This window comes from Perca fluviatilis, chromosome 21, assembly GCF_010015445.1.
Source record: "Perca fluviatilis chromosome 21, GENO_Pfluv_1.0, whole genome shotgun sequence".
Lineage (NCBI taxonomy): Eukaryota > Metazoa > Chordata > Actinopteri > Perciformes > Percidae > Perca > Perca fluviatilis.
In genome coordinates this window covers 31,666,433-31,688,180 of record NC_053132.1, presented here as the reverse complement: position 1 = coordinate 31,688,180, position 21,748 = coordinate 31,666,433, and the positions used below count along the sequence as shown (strand labels likewise).

General features: G+C 40.5%; 1 protein-coding gene across 6 annotated transcripts in view; it reads left to right on the top strand.

Moving 5' to 3' along the window:
- The first annotated feature begins 533 nt into the window (after positions 1–533).
- The window catches only part of exoc6 (exocyst complex component 6), a 122,633-nt gene continuing 101,418 nt past the window's right edge, over positions 534–21,748 (top strand). For 4 of the 6 annotated variants that reach the window (XM_039787524.1, XM_039787528.1, XM_039787527.1 and 1 more), the window contains exon 1: positions 1,447–1,597. In XM_039787524.1, the coding sequence (XP_039643458.1) occupies positions 1,500–1,597 (98 nt within the window). In that variant the 5' untranslated portion in view covers positions 1,447–1,499. Of the gene's footprint in view, positions 689–1,446; positions 1,598–21,748 lie in introns of those variants that run through there. The other 2 variants (XM_039787526.1, XM_039787530.1) reach the window with 1 other exon arrangement.

The following is a 21,748-nucleotide window of genomic DNA, read 5'->3' as shown; positions in this document are numbered from 1 at the left end:
AGAATGCAGTGGGGTGTTCCTGACTTTCTTCTTCTTCTTTGGTGTTTTCATCTGCAATGTTGCAGATGCTGCCACTTTCCTGACAGTGTTACATATACTAAACGAGTACCAAACAAGCCAAAATAATGGTATAACGGCATATTTGGATCGTTTTGTAAGGCGTGCATCTAGGGCGCATTGAGCATGGATGAATAGTTTTTAATGGGTTTTAATGGTGGTTTTTTTTCAGGGTTTACAGTAGATGAGACAAATGCACACACAGGGAGCAGCTGAAGTTAGTTTTGTTGGCTTCAAAGTCCGGCGAATCACAAGATGTCTTTTTCCTGTTGCTCCCTCTTTTTCTGCTGACCATAGCAGGTGCCCTGGAATTCATGACACACACACACACACACACACACACACACACACACACACACACACACACACACACACACACACACACACACACACACACACACACACACACACACACACACACACACACAGTTTCCTTATTTTTCACACATATGCATAAATGTAGTGCTCATACTTAGAATCTGAAGAGAGAAATGGCTAGTGACAGGGTCCATGCTGCTTTACCTGACCCTCCCAGTCAAATTGAAGAAGAGAACAAAGAAGAAGAGAAGGTTTTTGGGAATATCTTTGCTGAGTTAGAATCTGTGGACCTGCCTCTAGGAACCACCTTAAGGTAAACTGTGCTATATTCAGGACAGATTTTTTCTTGAATTTCATCTGCTGGCTACCATTGATGATGGACTCATTATCCTTACTTACAAATTGAGTAATTTAATGCTGATTGATCTTAATATACACAACAAGAGATGCCAAACAAACGAGGAAACATAGGTATATTTTTTATATTTGCTTAAAATGCCAAATGTGTAATTGAACTTTAAGTGCAATGTGCTCCTTAAACATTTATAAGCAGCTTAATTACTTGTCAGGATTCAACCAACTTACTGGTTGAGATTGCTAGAGCCATAGTGCAGCCGGATATAGAAAAAATAATCGTAATATAATTATTTAACATTAACTATCAAATCTCTATCAATAAAACTAAATGTGATTTTAAGCAATTTATACAGCCTTTCGAATTATTTTGCTTTAATGGACATCATTTTCTTACCATTTAATTATAATATTTTATTTGCTAGATGATATAAATAAAACAGCCAACAATCAATATGGTTTTCCATGCTGGTCACAGTATTTTATGGTAGGCCTACTGGTTTGGGGATGTTCACGTGACAAACTTTACTGTAATGTAATAAATGTACGGGATATGTAATACTAAATAATACTTTATTTATGGGCGCCTTTCTTGATACTCAATAACACCTTACATGAACAAATAGTAAAAGATAACAACATATGTGGAAACACAGCTGCTGAAGTGCGTCCCCCACAGGCCAGAGCTCATACGGCCCTGTACTTTGCCTGTAATGTTCCTCCGCCGGAGCTGGAGCTGCAGTGATAGCCAGAATACACACATAACAATCATGGCGGAGAATGAAACCCTAGAGTGTATAACGGAGCACGAGCGGATTTTACAGGAAATTGAGAGCACCGACACGGCATGTGTTGGTCCCACTCTTCGGTAAGAATATGAGGCTTTTTAAAAAGTCCTTACCAATGACAATATACGTATGTGTTGTTGCATCTTCTAGCTACGTTATCAGACCTTTTGTTCATGTGCTAGCTTAGCTGCCCTAGCTACCGGCAGGCTAACATTAGCTATTTAGCCAACAGGCTAGCTATATGCTGTTGAAATGAAGTGTGAGCCTAGCTGGCTTGTTAGCTAACAGGCCAACATCGACCACTGTTTTAGTCAGTTGAATGCAACCGCGTTTGTGTGTGATTTCCCTGGTTCCGTGTTGATGGACGGCATAGATATATAGATGGACGGCTGGTGACCTGTCAAAATGTAAACATCAGTAGTGGGTGTGGCTGTGGGCTCCACATCTTGTTGTCATTATGCAGCTGATGTTAGCTAGCTAACGGTGCTAACCATTTCGGCTAGTTGTTTATCAGAAATTAGAAAATTAACGCTATTGACATTCGATATTCCGATATACCATGGTTGGATGAGTCATCTTGGGAACCTGGTGTTTGGATGTGGTTGATAAAGAGCTTGGTGGCGGTGAAATAGGATGTGTGATTGCTCAAGCTAACGTTCTCTAGCACACTGCATTGGTTAACATGTTAGGTAGCTACCAAGCTAGCTTCCAAGGCCATAATGAATGACATTAGTTTGACAAGTTCGTGTTTATTAACTGACTGCAGCCCCAGCTAAATGCCCCTCTCTCTCTCTCTCTCTCTCTCTCTCTCTCTCTCTCTCTCCTCTTTCTCTCTCTCTCTCTCTCTCTCACTCCACACACACACACACACACACACACACACACACACACACACACACACACACACACACACACACACACACACCGTATAGGCATGGTTGACTTTCAGCATACCTGAGGAAACGAGTGAAAATATGCCCTCAGGTTACATTACATCAACACCTCAGCTTGTTTCAGTTATTGTTTTATGATTTTATTAACACTGTCATTCTTTTAACAGCTGACATAGACGGTCTATATTAGTTGTTGAAAAATGACCATACCATTTGCATGGGCATGTCTTGGATTGTTCATTTAAAATTTAGTACAGAAAGACACTTTCTTTGTTTTAGTGAGTAGTTCCTTCCATCTTTTGTCTGTTTGTTTTAAGCCTTTTTTCTAGTTTGAGTTTAGGCTATTTCTGCTAAGTGTTTTACCTGTCTGAAGTGAAAATTCTGGTTTTATCCGCATTCTATATACCTGTACTATTACACTATGGAATGAACTCATTGGAAATACTGGATGTTGTCTGTTGACACTAAGTTGATGTTCTAAAATCATGCCGCTTTTATGATTGATGAGTTTCTCTCTCACCCTATCTGTGAAAAGATTATGTCTGCTTACTTTATTTGAACAGGTTTAGGGAAATGGAACTTTATACCTCTACAGTCAGGAATGGAGGCATTATGTGTACTTGTATTTATTTGTATGCAACATTATTATTTGAGTGGACTTCATGGCAGTTCCAAGGATAAAACTTGGGCAAAACAGCATATCTCTTTGAACTAGAGGATGGATACCCGACCCAAGCCCAACGGGACTCGATGGGCCGGGCCGGTTATGGACAGATATTTAGAAATTAAGTTTGGGTTCGAGTCTGTCTCGGTCACATCAGTGCGATAAGGCAAGGCCCACAGAACCTCTTGTGTTATTTTTGAGGATTTTGTTATGTTAGCTTGGGCCATTTTTGGTGGGGGACTTTCGTCAGTGGTAAGAGTGATTTTCATTTCAATAAGCTGCTTTTGTGTTAACGTTAATTTTACTTCGCTGGGGACACTCGTGTTGATTTGAGTTTCATTAAAAGACCAAGGTCCACAGAACCTCTTGTGTGAATTTTTTGGATTTTGTTCTATTGCTTGGGCCATTTTTGGTAGGCCTACGTTAATTTCATTTCAACTGGCCTAATGATTGGGCCTCTTGTGCGCGCCTGTGTTAACATGTGCTGGTTGCCCCATGTGCACTGATGCGCTCATCTGTTGACATTTCCGAATGCCTTCCTGCAGTTAATAAAAGCGGGCTTTCCACACAAACAAACGTACATGTGTCATTAGTATGAGAAAAACTGTGTCGGGCTTGGATCGGGCTCAGACATAAATATCTTAATGCCTGTTGGGCTCGGGTCGGGACAGAAAAATGCGGCCCGATCCGCACTCTACGTTGAACCAATGGTCCTACTTCTTAATGTTGTATGATATCTGCTTCAGTGTCAATTTTTATTATTTCCTCAATGCAGGTGACTGTTTGCTTGTGCCAGCTATAGTGCGGGCTGTTTCAGTGAGGGTGGCACAGCAGTTCCGTATACTGCAGCTACCCCATTCTGAGTGTGTGGACTAATCCAGGGCTGGATGGTATGACTGAGTGACTTTTCTTTACATGATTTTGCTTGATGTTTAATCTTCTATATCCCCACAGTTTAGGACTGTACCATTATAAACCTAATTAATGTTGCTGACAAACCTGGGGCCTGTATCACAAACTAACTCGAGGTATCTGGCTTATATAAACTTTGAACCATGTAACTTTGAATACCTGAGGTTATAGTGTTGATATCAAGATAATGTTATAAGTATTGCAGTGTTTTTTATTTTTTATTTTAACCACCGCTAAGTCTTTTCAATGTGCCATCTGTCGCTCAGGAGGTAGATCAATTGTCCACTATTCAGAGTTGGCAGTTCAATCCCTGCCTCCTGTCCATGTGCTGAAGTGTTCTTAAGCAAACGCTAAATTGCTCCTGAAGGCCAAAACCTTGCACTGTAGTTCCCTGCTGCGTGTTTGTAATGGGGGATGCAATCCTTCTGGACCTGATGGGGGCAGTAACGTTACAAGTGTTCTAATATGTCGCTAAATCCTGAAGACGAACGCCGACCGGCACAGAAAAACAGAGAATAGCGCCTCATTTAGTCTCTGGCTTTACTGTACATCTACCTCCCATTTCCCAAACAGAAAGAAAGTCTGAAAATAGGAAAATAGGGCTGTGCAATTAATTGAATTTCGATTTCAATTTCGATTTTGGCTCCCAACGATCACCAAAATAGTATAATTGAGAAAAAAACTATTATTTTGCCATGTTCTGTTTTGCAAGAACACTCTTATTTTGTCTTGTGTTCTGAATGACGCGCATGCGCACATCCGCAAGCGCAAATCCGCCCCTCCCAAAGCCCGTCAGGGAGGCAAGTCGTGTGCATACCATCTGCTGGAATTTAAAAACTCAGCCCGAGTAAAGATGGCAGCAGCGTTTGGTGAGCAAAAAAAGGCGAAACCAACTCAGTTGTCTGAGAACAGCTAACATTAGCTAACCCTGCGGTCCCTCTGCCTTTGCCCCCCCGCTGTAGTATGTTGTTAAAAAATGGTCATTTCTTGTCGCAGATATACTACCGTCCACTTGTAATCTGGCAATTGAGGTGACATCAAACTCTTCTGCAAATTATGTGAAAGTAAGTGTTGGAGCCATTTAATTGGCAATCAGCGTGTGACGCTGGGGGTGGAAAAGTTTATTTAAATGTGGCCTAACTGCTTCAGCTGTGTTGCGCACAGCAGGGTCACAGTTTTTTTGTGACCGTGGTTACGTGTATGATAACGTGGTAAGATTGAAGGAAGAATTATTATTTTGTTTTATTATTTTGCTGGTCACTTAAAATAAACGGATTGCCATATCCAACTTAAAGTTTGAGCTCTTGGACAAATTATTCTTTGGCAATTGTTTGTTTAAAAACACACATCTTCACCGGTGACACGCGTAAATCACAGACCAAACAAAGGAACAAATGTGCGCCAACAGTAAGGATGAACATTTGGTTAGGTGAAGCAGCATCTGATTTGTTCAAACAAAATTGTTGGCCATTGCATAGCTCCACAGATGTGATGTCTAATGCGCAGGGTTTGTAGTAGTGCTGGGCGGTATAATAAAAAATTTGTATCACGGTTATTTTTTAAGATTCTGCGATTTCAAGCTAAATCAGGGTATTTTCTTTCTTTTGCATGAGTGGCCTTTTATATAGGTTTATATCAGGAGTACATATAAAAAAAAAAGCATATAAAAACATTTCAATGTCATCATGTTTACTAAAAGCTTTGATTACTAAAGGCTTTACTTGGCTCCCCAACAATTATACAATAACATTATATGAAGGAGAATGCATGAAACAGAATGTGAACTATTTTTACCGTGAAAAATGCAAGGTAGTAATTAAATAAAATAAATACACATACCAACAACTTTAGCATTCCCTTTCAAAAAATATGTAAGATAGTTGTATAAACACTACCTTGACCACAGGTATGTTTTTGTAGAAAAGTGGGCGACTGAACGCAGCGCCGCTGTCAGCTTGTTGGTGTTGTAGGTATGATGTTTGGATACCTTTAGTGGTTTGGCGGAAGTATTTGGTCCCGGCAAGACATATCTTAAATCCAGTGTTGGAATCATTGCACTGGACATGTCTTTCTTGTCTGTCTGTAGCGGGACCGTAGGTGGATGGTTATTGCGTTCATAATGTTGCTCCGCTGCATGATTGAGGTGTCCAGTCTTAAAGCTATAGTGCGTAGTTTCTGTCTCCCCCATGAGGAATTCTAAGTAATGACAACCTAACTGTCGGTGCGTCCGACATGCAGGTGGATGACACGCAGCAATGGGCCACAGGTCGGATTCGGACCCGGGCCGCTGCAAAGGCCTCAGCCTACATGGGTGAGCTAGCTACTGGGTGAGCTAGAGGTCGCCCCGGATGTCAGGCTTTTTCCCAGCAATGTACGTACATACGTTGAGCCAGACTCCTATTAGTCTATCGAGCCCTATAACTGATAAAGATTGGGTCAGCAGTTGACTGCGGGCAGAGCGGGTTAATGTGGTGCATTTGTTTTTACACCTTTTATTTTTACAGGCAAGTCATTAAGAACAGGTTTTTATTTACAATGGCAGCCTGACAATTGACAAAGCCACTTAGGGAAAGGGAATAAAATACATTAGAAATACAGTTTAAATGCAAATTTCAAATGCAAATTTATGCATTTGCTTGTTGAGGATATATACATTTTTATTTATATACTGTATATATTTTTTGTAGCAAAACAGACAAAAAATATACTTGATTTATTTAGGGCCTTCCGGCACAGGGGTGTTTAGACGGAAACGATCTGAAGAGAAAACTCAAAAGTGGTGTTGCGTTCGCACTTTTTATTCCGCGTTTAGACCAGTGTTATGGGGGGGGGGATCTGCGTGCATGTGCGATCCACCAAGTCTGCGCGCCTGCGTAGAACCTTCCTTCTACTTGTCTCCCTCTCCTCCTCCTTCTCTCTCCCTCTCCTCTCCCTAGTAGCGCGAAGCGAACAACAAAAGCTGACCATTTTGTCTGGACAGACGAGGAGGTGGAGTTATTGCTCCAAACAATGCACACACAGACACAAACGTGGCACACACACACACGTTGCGCCAGACACAGCACACACACACACACACACACACACACACTCGCACAGTGCATTTTTACCCTTTAGACGGGAACACGACAGTGGAGCGTTTTTAAGATTTCCACTCTGTAGGGTGGTTTCACTTTTGTGCGTTTTTTAAGCCCCAAAAACGCCGTCACCGTCTAAACACATCTGATAAAATTATTTTGCTGTTTTCACCCGCTAGTGTGTTCGTGTAAACAGAGCTTAATACATAGCCTTTCTATAAAATGAGTAATCAATTTTCAGTCAAGTTGAAGAGCTTAAAAGATGTCATGATCATGTGTTTTTGCTCCTGATCGTTTGATAATTATTTGTGTCTGCCAATATTGAGTCCTATCAAATTTATTTCTAACATATTTTCCTTCCTTTATTTTTCTACTATACACACTTAAAAATGATGGGTTAAAAATAACCCAACTTGGGTTGTTTTATAACCCAACCGCTGGATCACTATTGCACCGGACCAACAGTAGTTAATTTGACCCAGCAAGATGGGTTGGTCATTTTTAACCCAACAGATGAGTTAAATATTCTACCCAAATATTGGGTCAAATTAATTACAATTCTGGGTTGATTCAACTACATATTTGTTATATAGTGTGCCCAAATGCTGGGTCAAATTAATTACAATTCTGGGTTGATTCAACTATATATTTGTTATATAGTGTACCCAAATGCTGGGTCAAATTAATTACAATTCTGGGTTGATTCAACTACATATTTATTATATAGTGTATAGGTGAATGCTTGGCAAAATTAACCCATATCCCAGATTAATTCTAACACATTACAGTACAATTTAAGAAAATAAATTGCAATAAAACTGTTAAACTACAAACCTAGAACAGAATACATGCTAGATTTATGCATATATGCAATAAACACTTAAACAATACAAAAACAAAACATAATGGAATCTTTGAAAAAATTTTATTATATCAACAATATAGTGGAACTGGTGCAGTTCATATCACTCAGGTAGGAAAACATTCAGAGCAAAACAACAATTACGAATGAACTGGCTGAACATTCAACAGGCCAACAGTCAACAGGTCTATAGTGAACAAATTCAAATTCCTATTAAAAAGCTGCTATTAAGAGCCATTAGCTCTACTTGCAAGCAAGTATTCTACTTTGAATAAACTTTACCATTTTAGACTCCCCTCCTGGCATTTCATATGACCAAGTTTCAAACAACTTTGATGCAGCATCCCCATGCAGGACAAGCCTGTGCAATCTATAAAATGGAAAACACATTTTTAAAACCAATTCAATGTGGCACACTAATAAAACATTATAAACAATGCATCCTCATATGTAAGATCATATTTCCCTATACCTACCATGCCTTTGGTCATAAGGTGAGGGAACTCTTCGAGGATCTGATCGATGGTCCAATTGTTGTCCCTAATCCACTTGGCCCTGTAGACTGCCGTGTTCCACATGTAGGTCTCTATCTGGCTGAGGGGCTGAGAATTGTTTCTCAACCATTCTTTAAGCTGTGACTCACGTTCGTCTGATATGGTACATTCTGTAAAAAAGAACAAGAAAGTTGTCATTCACTGAAATATAATATATATATATAATATAAAATTTGCTTCATCAAATAATTTTTCAGTTTAATAATTACCTGGTATGAGAGCCCTTGCAAGAGCGCCATCATCTGGCGTTTGTGGTGGTGTCTGTGCCGTGCTCTGCGACCTGCTGGTTGATCTCAGCCGCTTCCTGACGTTCCGCAGCCTTTCCTCCAGGAATCCAGTGGCTGGCTCTATTCATCTATTGGAGTCACTTTGACACATTACATGGAAGCTACTGAAAAAAAGAGGAAATTATATTTCATAAGAATTCATGTCTGAAAAGGGCTTTAGTAGCAATGCACACTTGATATGCTGTGGATGGGAAAACAAATATTTCTTACCTTTTAAATCTTTCGACAAGGTCTGGCACTCTGTCAAAGTGTTAATGACAAAGCTATCCATTGATCTGAAACAAACACAAAAAGAGCTTAAGCAAAGATACAATTGCTATTGTATTAACTATTCGGATATCACCATGTAAAAGCAATGCAGACTAACAGAAGAATGTAATCCAATGTGAAGATAACAGCCATTTTATTTAGCATCACAATCCTCCCTCTCTACCTATACAATTCATATGACAAATTGCATGCATGTAAATTGTTTTTATATGAATGCAATTCATATTTGAATATTTGTGGCTGCTCACAGCATAGCCTTCAGGGCACGACTGTCAGTACAACAGTCTACAGCAGTGGTTCCCAAACTTTTTATTATATATTTCTTAACCGTTAACTCAAGTGGCCCTTGTCGTTTGCCAGGCCGCCATTTAAAATAAGCATTTTTTCGTATCTATTGTGGGTCACCACATTACTTAAATAAATCAGGGCTCCAGACTAACTTTTTTTCACAAGGAGCACAGTGGCCACCTACTGAAAATTTTAGGGGCGCAACCATAAAATTTAGGGGCACACACCGTAAATCAACATGCTAACCAAATATTCACATTTCTACTAATTTCCACTGTATTACTAATAAATACTTTGATAATAGATGCAGAAATTACAATGTGCTGTTTCAAATTCAGTGTCACGTTTGAAGATGCAACATAGAAGGCACCATCGCTGTCATGACAGTAAACAAAATATTTAAAAAAATATACCAACTCTAGTCTACAATTACAATGAATTCACCTTAAAATTAAACATTTCGCATCTGAACCAATATTGGTACAGATACCTGAAATTATGTTCCAGTACCCAACGGTACATTTTTTCGGTACTTTCCCTCTGTAATTACAAAACAATTATTTCAGTTGTAAAAATAATTCCAAACCTATTTATCCTATGTACTTAGAACATTATGTTATTTTATTAGAATATGTTACACTCTAAAGAAATTAAACAAAAATAAAAATAAAACCCCTCCCTCTCTCCTCCCAAACCCGTCCCTACAACCTATTAAATTGAATAATTATTTATTTCTTACTCACTGTAACTTTTTTAGCCTTATTTTCATCATGACCGTTTTTAATTGCGCTTTAATGTTTCATGTAAAGCACTTTGAATTGCCTTGTTGCTGAAAGGAGCTGTAGAAATAATGTTGCCTTACAGCCTCAGCCTGTCAGTCAGTCACCAGGGCACAGTTGCACACTGTTGAGCCTGCTGCTTGTCTCAGAGGAAGTGTAACGTCAACAGCACCGTGACTGTTTTTAATATCATATAGCAGAAAACGCTGTCTGCGTGAAGTTTTTAAAAACTGTAACCATACTTGAAACTACTTTATCGGCATCACTCACTGTGACTTCAACAAAACAGCCGACGTAGTTTGCGCCGATGGCAACTCTGCGTGTGTGCGAGTGTGTGTGTTTGTGTCGGAGCACCGCTCTCTGTCAATTTTCAGAGAGGACAGATAAGCTTGCGCTTACGCGCTCAGGTACCTACGTTTCGACATTTAACGTGTAAAAAAAGGGGGCAAATATACTGGTCGCACATGTGCGACTGGATGTAAAATTCAGTCGCACACTCTCAAATTTTGGTTGCAAAATGCGACCATTTGATCGCAGTCTGGAGCCCTGTAAATGCACATACATGCATTTAGTCAGACATATCAGATTATCTCACTCTTTTTACATACTTTAATCAGTCAAACACTGTGTTATGCCTTCACATTTCACATTAAAAGCTTCAGGAAAAACAAGCGCGTTCATTTATAGCCAGTTAAAATAATATAGCTAGCAAAGCAACTAACGGATAGCCTGTTGGCTAGTAAACTATCTAGCTAGCTAGCTAGCTAGATAGTTAACTGGCGAATCACCTGGCTAGCTTGAAACTAGCTGGCAAATTAGCCTGGTGAACTCAATAAACATGACCATATGCCCATGGGCATTATGAACTTGTTTAATTAATTCATTAATATAATTCAGACCAAACGGATAAGCTGTAGGCTATCCATGCTTCCATGATAACGGCTAAATGGCTAACGTTAGCTAGCTACGTTGTTAGCCAAACTAACCAACTAGCCTCACAATATAAAAGATATTACTTTAATAGGTAACACAACACAGACAATGTGAATTAGACATGTAGCTAGTGTACACAAACCTTTTATTATTTATTTGCCTCGTTGGATGACCAGACTGGTTCTCTGCTGTGACAAGCGGCGGTGTGGACTCGCTGATGATGATCTGATGACGCTTAAAAGTGCTGGGTCAACCGATGTATGTTGGGTTGATGGATTTTGACTCAACGCATGAGTTGCACAAAATAACCCAACTTCCATATAAATAACCCATAATGGGTAAAACATTTCATAACCCAGCAGTTGGGTAGATGAAATAACCCAGCATTTTTTAGGGTGTATATACAACTACACAGACTACAGTATGTTTCAATTAGCAGAGCAGTTTAAATTTGACATCACAATAGCTCTGCTTTAAAAAACAAAACCTGTTTTCTTATATTTTCTCATTTTGTATAATATTTCTGCATGAATGTCATTGGGGCTAGGCAATGTGTCAATATTATATCAACATCGATATATGAGGCTAGATATCATCTTCTATTTTGGATATCGTAATATTGTGATATGATACATGTGTTGTCTTTTCCTGATTTTAAAGGCATACATACTTAGTTACTGTTTTATAATTTGCCATTGTTTCCACATTATTGGTGATTATTTATCAAAACTCTCATTGTGTAAATATTTGTGAAAGCACCAATAATGAACTAATGTCAGTGTGGATCTTCTGTTGCAGAAAGCTTCAGGAGTAGTTTTAAACCAACAACTTCAGGGTTAACCTGCTAAATGTAGTTGAAAAGGTTATTACTAGGGGTGTGACGAAACACAAGATTCTAACACAATTTTGTTTTTATTTTTTTTAAATTTTTATTATTCACAATTTAAACGCATTAAAAAAAACTAGACATACAAGACATACTCCAAAACACAGCCACGCAAAACAATAAAGACAAAAACAGGAATAATAATAATAATAATAATAATAATAATAATCCTACGCTACCACAGTCTGTGGGTTATCCATTATCCAATGTGAATTCATAATTTTATAGTCTTTATATAATTCAGTACTAAGGACCATGTGGATAAGAAATCTTGCAGTCTTGAATGCCGTTTACTTGTAATTTCTTCAATGGGCAACAAGTCTATTATCTGCTCCAGCCATTGATCCAATGTGGGTCCTGACTGGGAAATCCATGTAGTAAGTATACATTTTTTAGCAATATTGGAAAACATTGTAAACGCACATTTTCTTGTATTGGGAAACTTATTTTCCACATCATAATTCAACAAATATAACATAGTGCATAACTCAAAAGTACAGTTACATATATCTTGAATTGCTTTATGAATCTTCTCCCAAAAGGAATTAAACAGCTTTACACTACCAAAATAAATGCATGAATGTTCCTAATTCAGTTCCACATTTCCTACACATAGAAGAATTTATATGATCGAACTAGGGTTGTGCCGATGGACGATATCATCGTCCATCGATGGACGATATCATCGTCCATCGTGATGGCTGGCCGACATCACGATGGAGAGCCACCATCGTGATGTGTCTCTCCTCTTCCCGCCCCGTCACACTAATCGTAGTCGCGGGCGCTGGACAGGAAATTGACAAGTGCGTCGGTCTTAAACTAGCAAAGACACAAAAACAGGACATAGGGCTCCTTAAGTGGAAGCTACTTTTTCCCCCTTTACGTGCAACCTATTTGTGAAAAAAAACATCGCTTTGAGCAGACTGGATCGGCTGTGGTGATACATTCTCTCTCTCTCTCTCCCTGTCAGTTGTAGCTCGCTCTACCTTCTAGTAACGTTGGACACAGCGGTCTCGAGCGAGAGAGAAAAAAGCGTTAAAAGTGGAACGCTATCACACTTTCCTTTTTCCCCTTGTTGGACCGAGTTTGTCGACACTACTCTGTGCGTGCATCAATACGTAAGTCTGAGGTCCTGTAGGTACGGGACGAAAAATTACGAATCCCACTATGGCCACGCCAAGACCCGCCCTACGAAGCAGCTTGATTGGTTAGGGTTAGGCATTTCACCTCGAGTGGTTAAGGTTAGGGTTAGGGGATTGGTCAGGGGATAGGACTGTACATGTTAGCATGGACGCCTGGCCAATAGTAGTGTGTGAATGCTATTGAAGGGCGGGTCTTGGCGTGGCCATAGTGGGATTCGTAATATCGCGTACGGGACGATGTTATGCAGGATTTATGAATGTACGTTAGCAAAAGGCTAATTCACGAGGGTGCTATTTTATGTGTGAGCTAATATTGCGCATCTGTTCATGTGCGCTGCAAGAGTTATGTTTCTGTTTATTGAATGCGTTATTCAATGCAAACATAACCGTGAATGTAGTTTAAACTCAGTAATGATGGTATGTTAGGTTATTACTGTCGCTCTGTTGAAGGCAAACGTCCCACTGTACTGTCGTTACGCAGATCACGGACATTTTTACACTTTACTGCACCGTACTTAAGTGAAAGTAGGTCAAGTTGTAAAACCTACCAGCAGTGCACTGTGTCTTTACCATTGTAAAGACACAATAATGTGACGAACCTATTTAAAAAAAATCTATTCTAGGAGTTTGATATTCTGCACAAATAACAGTAAAGGATTTAACGGACTCTGAGTCTTCATCAAACACATCTGAAAAAGTTTTCAAACCATGGAGTGACCAATTTCGAAAGTCAGTTTGAGAGAGAGCTTGAAAGTCGGGGTTAAATGCAATAGTAGAGTTTTTGGTATATGACCTTCTGTGCTCAGATACCTATTACAGTCCTGCCAAGCTTTCAATGTGGCTTGTAAAGGGGGGAACCCCTCTACATTCATCAGGGACTGCAGTTTGTTAACATAAAGTGTTGTTGTGATCCCCAATGGATAGCATGTTAGTGATTCCAGTGCTACCCAAAGAGAACTAGTTCCCAACTTCCAACTTATAATATTTCTAACTTGGCAAGCCCAGTAGTACCATAAAAAATGTGGAGGTCCTAACCCCCCTTTTAAACATGATTTTGTTAAAGTGGACAGCTTAATCCTTAGGGTCTTGTTGTTCCATTTAGTTAAACATCTATTAATTAACTTAAAGCCCCAGTGTGTAACATTTATACTTGTTCATTATAAAAAGCTGTGTTGCCCGTTCACAAACTTGTCCTTTTTCATAAATATGCACCACTACCATCGCTTTCAAGTGTTCGTTTTGGCTTTAATTTTTACATTTGCACTACCATGAACTGGGGTAGACGCTCCATATACATGCGCCATCTTGAAATACGTTAGCCGATAAGGGACATACAGAACATAGTGCTCCGCGCGCTTTCGCTGTCGCATGATAAACTCACAGGTGCTGCTAATGGGTATTGTAGCTCCCCGGCCCCGGTGGAAAGTTTGAAGAAGGAAACATGGAGGACCACACATATTCAAAATCAATATTTCAGGAACTGGAGTCTTCTTCGCCCAGAAAAAGAAAAAGGATATTTATATCGGGGAAATGCGGCGCCACACGCCGGCCAAAAACAACGGCGCGGGCCGCTACTTGTGATCGGGGAAATGAGGCGCCACACGCCTGCCAAAACAACGGCGCGGGCCGCTACTCGCAGGACCAGATTTATGAAGGATATATAAAACTGTCGTTCATTTTACATAGATACAGGTCATAACCAACATGCTAACTGACTAAATAACTAAATGCAATTTGTAATTGTTTTCTAAAGTAACCTCATCACTGGAAGAAACACTGATGGACGAAGTCGTACTGGAAGCCATGTTAATCTTGGAAAAACAAGGCCACCGTAGGAGACACAACGCGCTCGGAATGGGCAGGGCTCGAAGTTGGTTGTCATATACAATTTCACCGCTAGATGGGAGTAATTCTTACACAATGTAGCTTTAAAAATGAAAAGGGAATATAACCTGGCAACAAATTAAAAGCATAAATAAACTTGACAGTGGGAGAGCAGATCAAGTCTGAAGTTTCTTTTTGCATTCCTCCAGCAAAGGGTTATAGTTTCCCTTAAATAGTTTGTCCAAAGAGGGTGTCACTTGTACTCCAAGATGTTTAAAGCCATATACTGACCAGGAGACGGGGAGTTCCTTCTTAACATTTTCCTCATTTGGAATGTTAAGAGGGCAAGCAATTGATTTTTGTAAGTTAACCTTATACCCTGAAGTCTTAGACAATGTTTGAATATCTGCCAAAACATGGCGCACAGTTGCCATAGGTTCAGTAACAAATAATAAAGTGTTATTGGCATAGAGAGAAATTTTGTGATCTTGTGTACCTGGGGTCACTCCCTTTTTCGTAGGATTAGTTCTGATCATCTCAGCAAACGGTTCTATAGCAATAACAAATAATAATGGGGAGAGAGGGCAGCCTTGCCTGGTACCTCTTCCTAAGTGCACTGGGGGAGATTCTACATTATTAGTACAGACAGTTGCATTTGGAGTGTCATATAATGCTTTAATCCATTCAATGAAATTGTAGCCTAATTTGAATTTGAAGGAAAACTCCAATGACAGAATATGACTGGAAAAATAGTCTTTTATTCAATCGAAAGTCACAAAATGAAAAATGAGCACTGTGAAAGTTTTTGCCACAAACTCATATGGCTTCACTCTATAACTAACCTCTTCAGACCTAATAACTGCAGCGTTTCCACTGGGAATCCAAAATGCTGCCTCACAGAATGACTGGTGGAAATAATTCCCTCTGCACAATTCGAATTGTAAAATTACAGTGATTTTCATATCTGTCATTCTATTAAAACTATGAACATTCATGTTGTATTCATTTAAAAAAAATGACTGTAGACTGTAGCGTAAGTGATAAAAGATAAAACTACTCTCTCTCTCTCACTCTCTATTTGAATGCAGTAGATAGGGTTACAAACTGTTAATGGCAACAAGCAAGCAGGAAAGTCAAAGGCCAAGCCATGGCGAAACGGGGAACTATTGCAAATTACTTCCTAAAACTGAAGAAATTTGATGATGCAGTACCCTGTGGCTCCAGCTGAAAAGAGGAAAAAAAACTTGGGCGTTCAGGCCGTAGAGAATGTTTTGCACTCTATGATATCATAGAGCACAATAAATGCATTGATCACATTTCGTCAGCCAACGTTAAATAGCTGCAAACGGCTATGAAAGAAAAATGTGACTCAGTTCAATTCAATTTCATTCATATAGCACGTTTAAAAACAACCATAATTGACCAAAGTTCTCAACAAGCTACAGGAAAACCCAAAATGGATACACACGATACAAAATAACCAATTGTAGACAAAGTTCAACGTGTCCAAGCTCAACTTTAATTGAAAGCCAACAAATAGAAGTGGGTCTTAACCCTTGTGTTGTGTTCACGTCAACCTCGAAAAAAACACTTTTTCAACGTTTTTGAGACTTGGAGTTGCCACTGAAAAGGCTCTGTCACTTTTATTTTGTAGCATCTGATTGGAAGACCTCAGTGCTTTGGCAGGTGTGTGGACATGTAAAAGCTCAGATAAATAAGAAGGCGGCAACCCTATTAAAAATCTTTAAAAAAAGCATTAAAATTTTTTTAAAATCTATCCTGAAACGGACAGTAAGCCAGTGACAGACAAAGCCACTGACGCATCAAAAAGCAATTTGTTTTTTACATGGCCAAAATTGACAACCCATGTAATCAGTATGTGGGGATGACAGAGCAACTGAGAGCCATTCAGGCCCCAGATTTTGTCACATCTAAGGGACTTTACAGGCACAGTAGTCTATATCCTCGACGGTCCACTTCTGGGATTGCTCCGGTCCTGCAGGAAATTCCGCAGGATGCATGAATTTTTGCCGATGTCCGTTACCTTCCGCTTTCTTTGTGTTGGAATTTTAAACTCTGGTGGATTTCTGAGGACTATGGTTAACTGCTCCTCAGATCTCTGCAGGGTAAATCCAGACAGCTAGCTAGACTATCTGTCCAATCTGAGTTTTCTCTCGCAAGACTATTTTACAGCAGCTCTATGTGGAGCGTAGCGCCGCCCAAGACGATTTTGATTGGTTTAAAGAAATGCCTGTAAACCAGAGCACGTTTTTCTCCCATCCCAGAATTCTATGTCTAGCCAGACCCTCCTCCGCTCCGCAGCGTGTGGATGGTCTGGTCAAGCGAGACTACAGGCACAGTCATCGGAATCATCATCGACGAGAAAAAAATTAAAAGCTTATTGTTTGTGAAATTGTGAAAGTGTAAGAGTGGAAACGTGCTTTTTGGGAAACTACAATGTACCCTCTGGGACGGCTCAGTGTATTTTTGCCAAAGTAGTGGAGGTTCTCCGCAGCAGACGTGGAGCTCTCTCGTGCTATTGGACTGGGCTCGGATGGAGCCAACGCAATGCTGGGGAAGTGTGCTGGAGTTGGTGCCCTTCTGAAGAGCCAACCTTAAAGGAACACGCCGACTTATTGTGAATTTAGCTTATTCACCGTAACCCCCAGAGTTAGACAAGTCCATACATACCCTTCTCATCTCCGTGCGTGCTGTAAGGCTGTCTGACTGCTCCAGCGGCATCAGGCCAGCACAGAACATGCAGGTGAATGGTTCCAGCAATCCTACTGCTCAGAATTGTGACAAAAGTGACAAAATAACGCCAACATGTTTTACAGGTTGTGATTTGTAGAGTTGCGGTTCAAAAAAACATAACATGAGAGCAGCCATCTTCTATCCGTAAACAAACCGGAACTATATTCTCAGACAGGCTTGCTGCAAAGCAAATCACTCCGCCAAGAGTGCGGAATGAATATAATTCCTGGTTTGTTTAAGGTTAGAAGATGGCTGTGTCTCGTCGATGTTTTTGTACCCTTCAATGACTCTACAAATCACAACATGTAATAGGAACATGGCGCGTTGTCACTTATTTGGAGCAGTAGGATCGCTGCAACCATTACTATGTCAACCTGCTCGCGGCGTCAGCGCTGGAGCAGAGTATACAGCACGCACAGAGATGAGAAGGGTATGCATCGTCTTACTCTGGGGGTTACAGTGAATAAGCTAAATTCCCAATAAGTCGGCGTGTTCCTTTAAGCGCTGTGTGTTTACAAACGGATACTCACTTCATATTTTGTCTTTTATGCCTTTACCGAATTCTGTGTGGGTGGTTGTAGAGCTGGGTACCTAATTCAAAACCGACCAGTATGTTGTGTAAAGCATATGTAAATAAGCAGCCCAGGTGCTACATGCACCTGTGTTTTACTGTAGTAGATTTCCATAAACGTTAATCCGCAATGACCTAGAGTTCCAGATAAAATATCTTTCGACAAATGCTATGTTACTCTTTAGTGGATCAACTGCCCAAATCTGCACAGCTATAATACAAGACACCCACCTACACATACGTTGTTGGCAGAAAGAAAGAGAAAAATATAGCCTGACAGAAATTTCAAGCTTAATTTATTTGTTTTACCTTTGTTTTGGTTACCTTGCCATCTTGTTCCAGCCTGTCTGTTTGTGTTAGGTGGTTTATCACTTCAACATGACAGCATGGGAAGACATGTTTGTCTTGATTGACAAAAGTTGAATTAAATAAATCGGTCATTGGGAAAAATGTTTTGTGATAACAGCTGGAATTGAATGAAAATTACCTGTAATAAACTGTGAAAAGTAGTTTCTTGCAACCTTGCACTTTTTGGTATAAAATGCAGCTTTGCAACAGTGATGATCTGAACTCTGGAGGTTTGAGGCTCACTGTACAGAATGATGTACGATGCGTTGTGTTTGTTTTCACATTTATCTGCTGAAATCTCTGTTTAACAGCAGGGCTGCAACTAACAATTGTTTTCATTATCAATTTACGTACAGATTATTCTCTCGATCAATCGATTAATCAATTTAGTCTACAAAATGTCTGAAAGTAGTTAAAAATGCCCCTCACAATTAGCAAAAACCCAATGTGAGAATTTATATGGACTGAACAGCCACAATGAGTAAATGCAAGTTTTTGTGAAGGGTGGCTATTTGAACTCAGATGTCAAATATGGTCTGAAAAAATCTAAAGAGAATTCTGGAAATTTAAGCCTGGAAAGTATGGAATTTTAAAATGTATAATGTGCACTACCCTGCACTAAGAATGGACTTTTATTTATAGTATCAAATCATAATTAAAGCTGCGAGCAGTGATGGACGGGCCCTCGCGCGTTGGGGTTACCGGCGGATGCCACTCCTTGCGACCATGCATTTGCGTGGCACTCAGACGCCGCAAATCGTCAACAATGAAAAAGGAACTCCCCGCTGAGTTCAACGATACCTCACACAAGACTACGTCATACGGTTCATTAGCTGTGAAAAGGCGCGTGGTTAAAGCATAGGGGGCGGGTCAAACCGTCACCAATTAAAAAGGAAGTCTCTGCTGAGTTCAATGATACCTCACACAAGACTCTACATTAGATGGGTCAGCATGTATGAAAGGGGGCGTGGCTTGAACATAGGGGGCGGGCCAAACCATCACTAATGAAGAAGGAAGTCTCTGCTGAGTTCAATGACACCTCACACAAGACTCTACCTTAAACGGTTCAAATGTTATCAAAGGGGGCGTGGCCTGAGTAAGTGGGCGTGGTTAAGGTATAGGGGGCGGCTCATATAAGGCAGATTTCCTGTTGCCAGCGGGGGGCGCTATGACCAAAAGTCAATTTTGGCCTGTAGGTGTCCTCAGGCCTGGACCCTTGTCAATCGTGAGAAATTTCGGGCAGATACGAAAACGTACACTCAAGTTACAACAACTTCTTTGTTCATCGCTAAACACTCAAAATGGCCGCCACGGCCATACCGTCTGACGAAAAGTTTTTCTTTTAATAACTTTTCATCGTTAAGGTGTTGGGATGGTACAGACCAAGTTTGAAGTCCATCGGATGAAATCTCTAGGAGGAGTTCATTAAAGTATACCACCTTGACTTTTGGGCCTACTTCCTGTTGCCACTAGGGGGCGCTATGACTTTAACCCTTTAAGCGCCGAAGTCGCAAAATTGCGACAAGACGCGGTACTGAATCAAACAGCTGTTTTCTCTGAATAGAGTGTTATATGTCATTCATACTCCCCTCCACTAGTTGGCAGACATCTCGTACTTACCCCTTAGCTCAGAAATATGTCATGCTTCAATGCAAAATATTCGAGGAAATCCCATCCAAACTTGACTTTTTTGTCTAAGCGACCATATGTCAATGAAAGCGACTAGCGACTTTTTCTGTGCTGCCGTGAGCCACTCCCCCGTCCAAAAGCACTCACAGGCGGTCAGTCTCTCAGTAGCCTCGCGCAGCAGTCCCAGCCAGCAAAATATTCGAGGAAATCCCATCCAAACTTGACATTTTTTGTCAAAAGCGACTTTTTCTGTGCTGCCGTGAGCCACTCCCCCTTCCAAAAGCACTCACAGACGGTCAGTCTCTCAGTAGCCTCGCGCAGCAGTCCCAGCCAAGCCCCCAGGAGGAGCGCTAAGTCTATATGCCGACATGGGCTTAGCGGATAACGGTGGTACTGCACCCCATGGCCCAGAAAGACTTTTCACATAGACATTACGTGGCGAAAGAAACGTCTATATTTCAGCGGATAATTTGTTTCGGGGTATATCAACCTACCAGCCCGAACACTGAAAGGGTCCTTGTTTAAAACGTTACGTTTTTAACATTTTTAACGTTCACTAGAAGCGAATACAGAATTATTAAATTTGAAATGATGAACGCGCATAATGGACGCGAGCAGACCCACGGGACTGCGCGCATCCGCTCTCATGACTGTTCTCCCGAGCTCATGTAGCTAGCTGTAATAATGGATATAGCTAATGGTTGTAATTCAGCGTGTGTTCTATTAATACGTCCATGGTATTATCTTATGAAGTTATGATACATCCGAGGGATGTATGTATGTTGTAAAGCCTGTTACGTGGATGTAAAATGTTCCCAAACTGGCGGAGCTATCGGCTAGCTAGCTAGTTGCTAACATCAGGGTTAGCTAGCATGGCTGTATTAAGATCATGCCTACATAACGTTACTACAGACATAGTGATTACATGGCCTAGGTTAACTCTTATGATACACCCGAGGGCTGTATGCTGTAAAGCTTGTAACGTGGATGAGAGATGAAGCCATGGATGAGCTCTGTTCACGAAACTGCAGGCTAACTGCCATATCTATGGCTAACTGCTAGCGCTAGCTAGTAGCTAGCTAGCTAGTAGCACGACATAATGATTAAATCTCCTTGGTTGTCTAGCTAAATACATCTATCGTTTATTTAGTTAAGCATGTAAACGATCGGGAACAAAGAAAACACAATGTTTAACGTTAGTGAATAGACAATTTAGACAATAAAAACGGCGAGTTCATGAGTTCGCCACTTGTAAGAGCCACGAGAGATAAGCTCATGAACGAGCATGTTGCTACCGGTTGCTACGACAACACAAACAAATTGTTGCTAGTGCGCGTGTCCACCGTGACGTCATGGGCCAAGAATGCGGAAAAGCCGAGCTCCATGTTGTCTTAATGCGCTTTTGAGCACTCTCATTGTAATGTACGGGGCTTCCCGCCGAACACTGTATCCAGTTCTCTTAATACATCCATGGTCCCAGCCAGCAAAATTTTCGAGGAAATCCCATCCAAACTTGACTTTTTTGTCAAAAGCGACTAGCGACTTTTTCTGGTGTTAT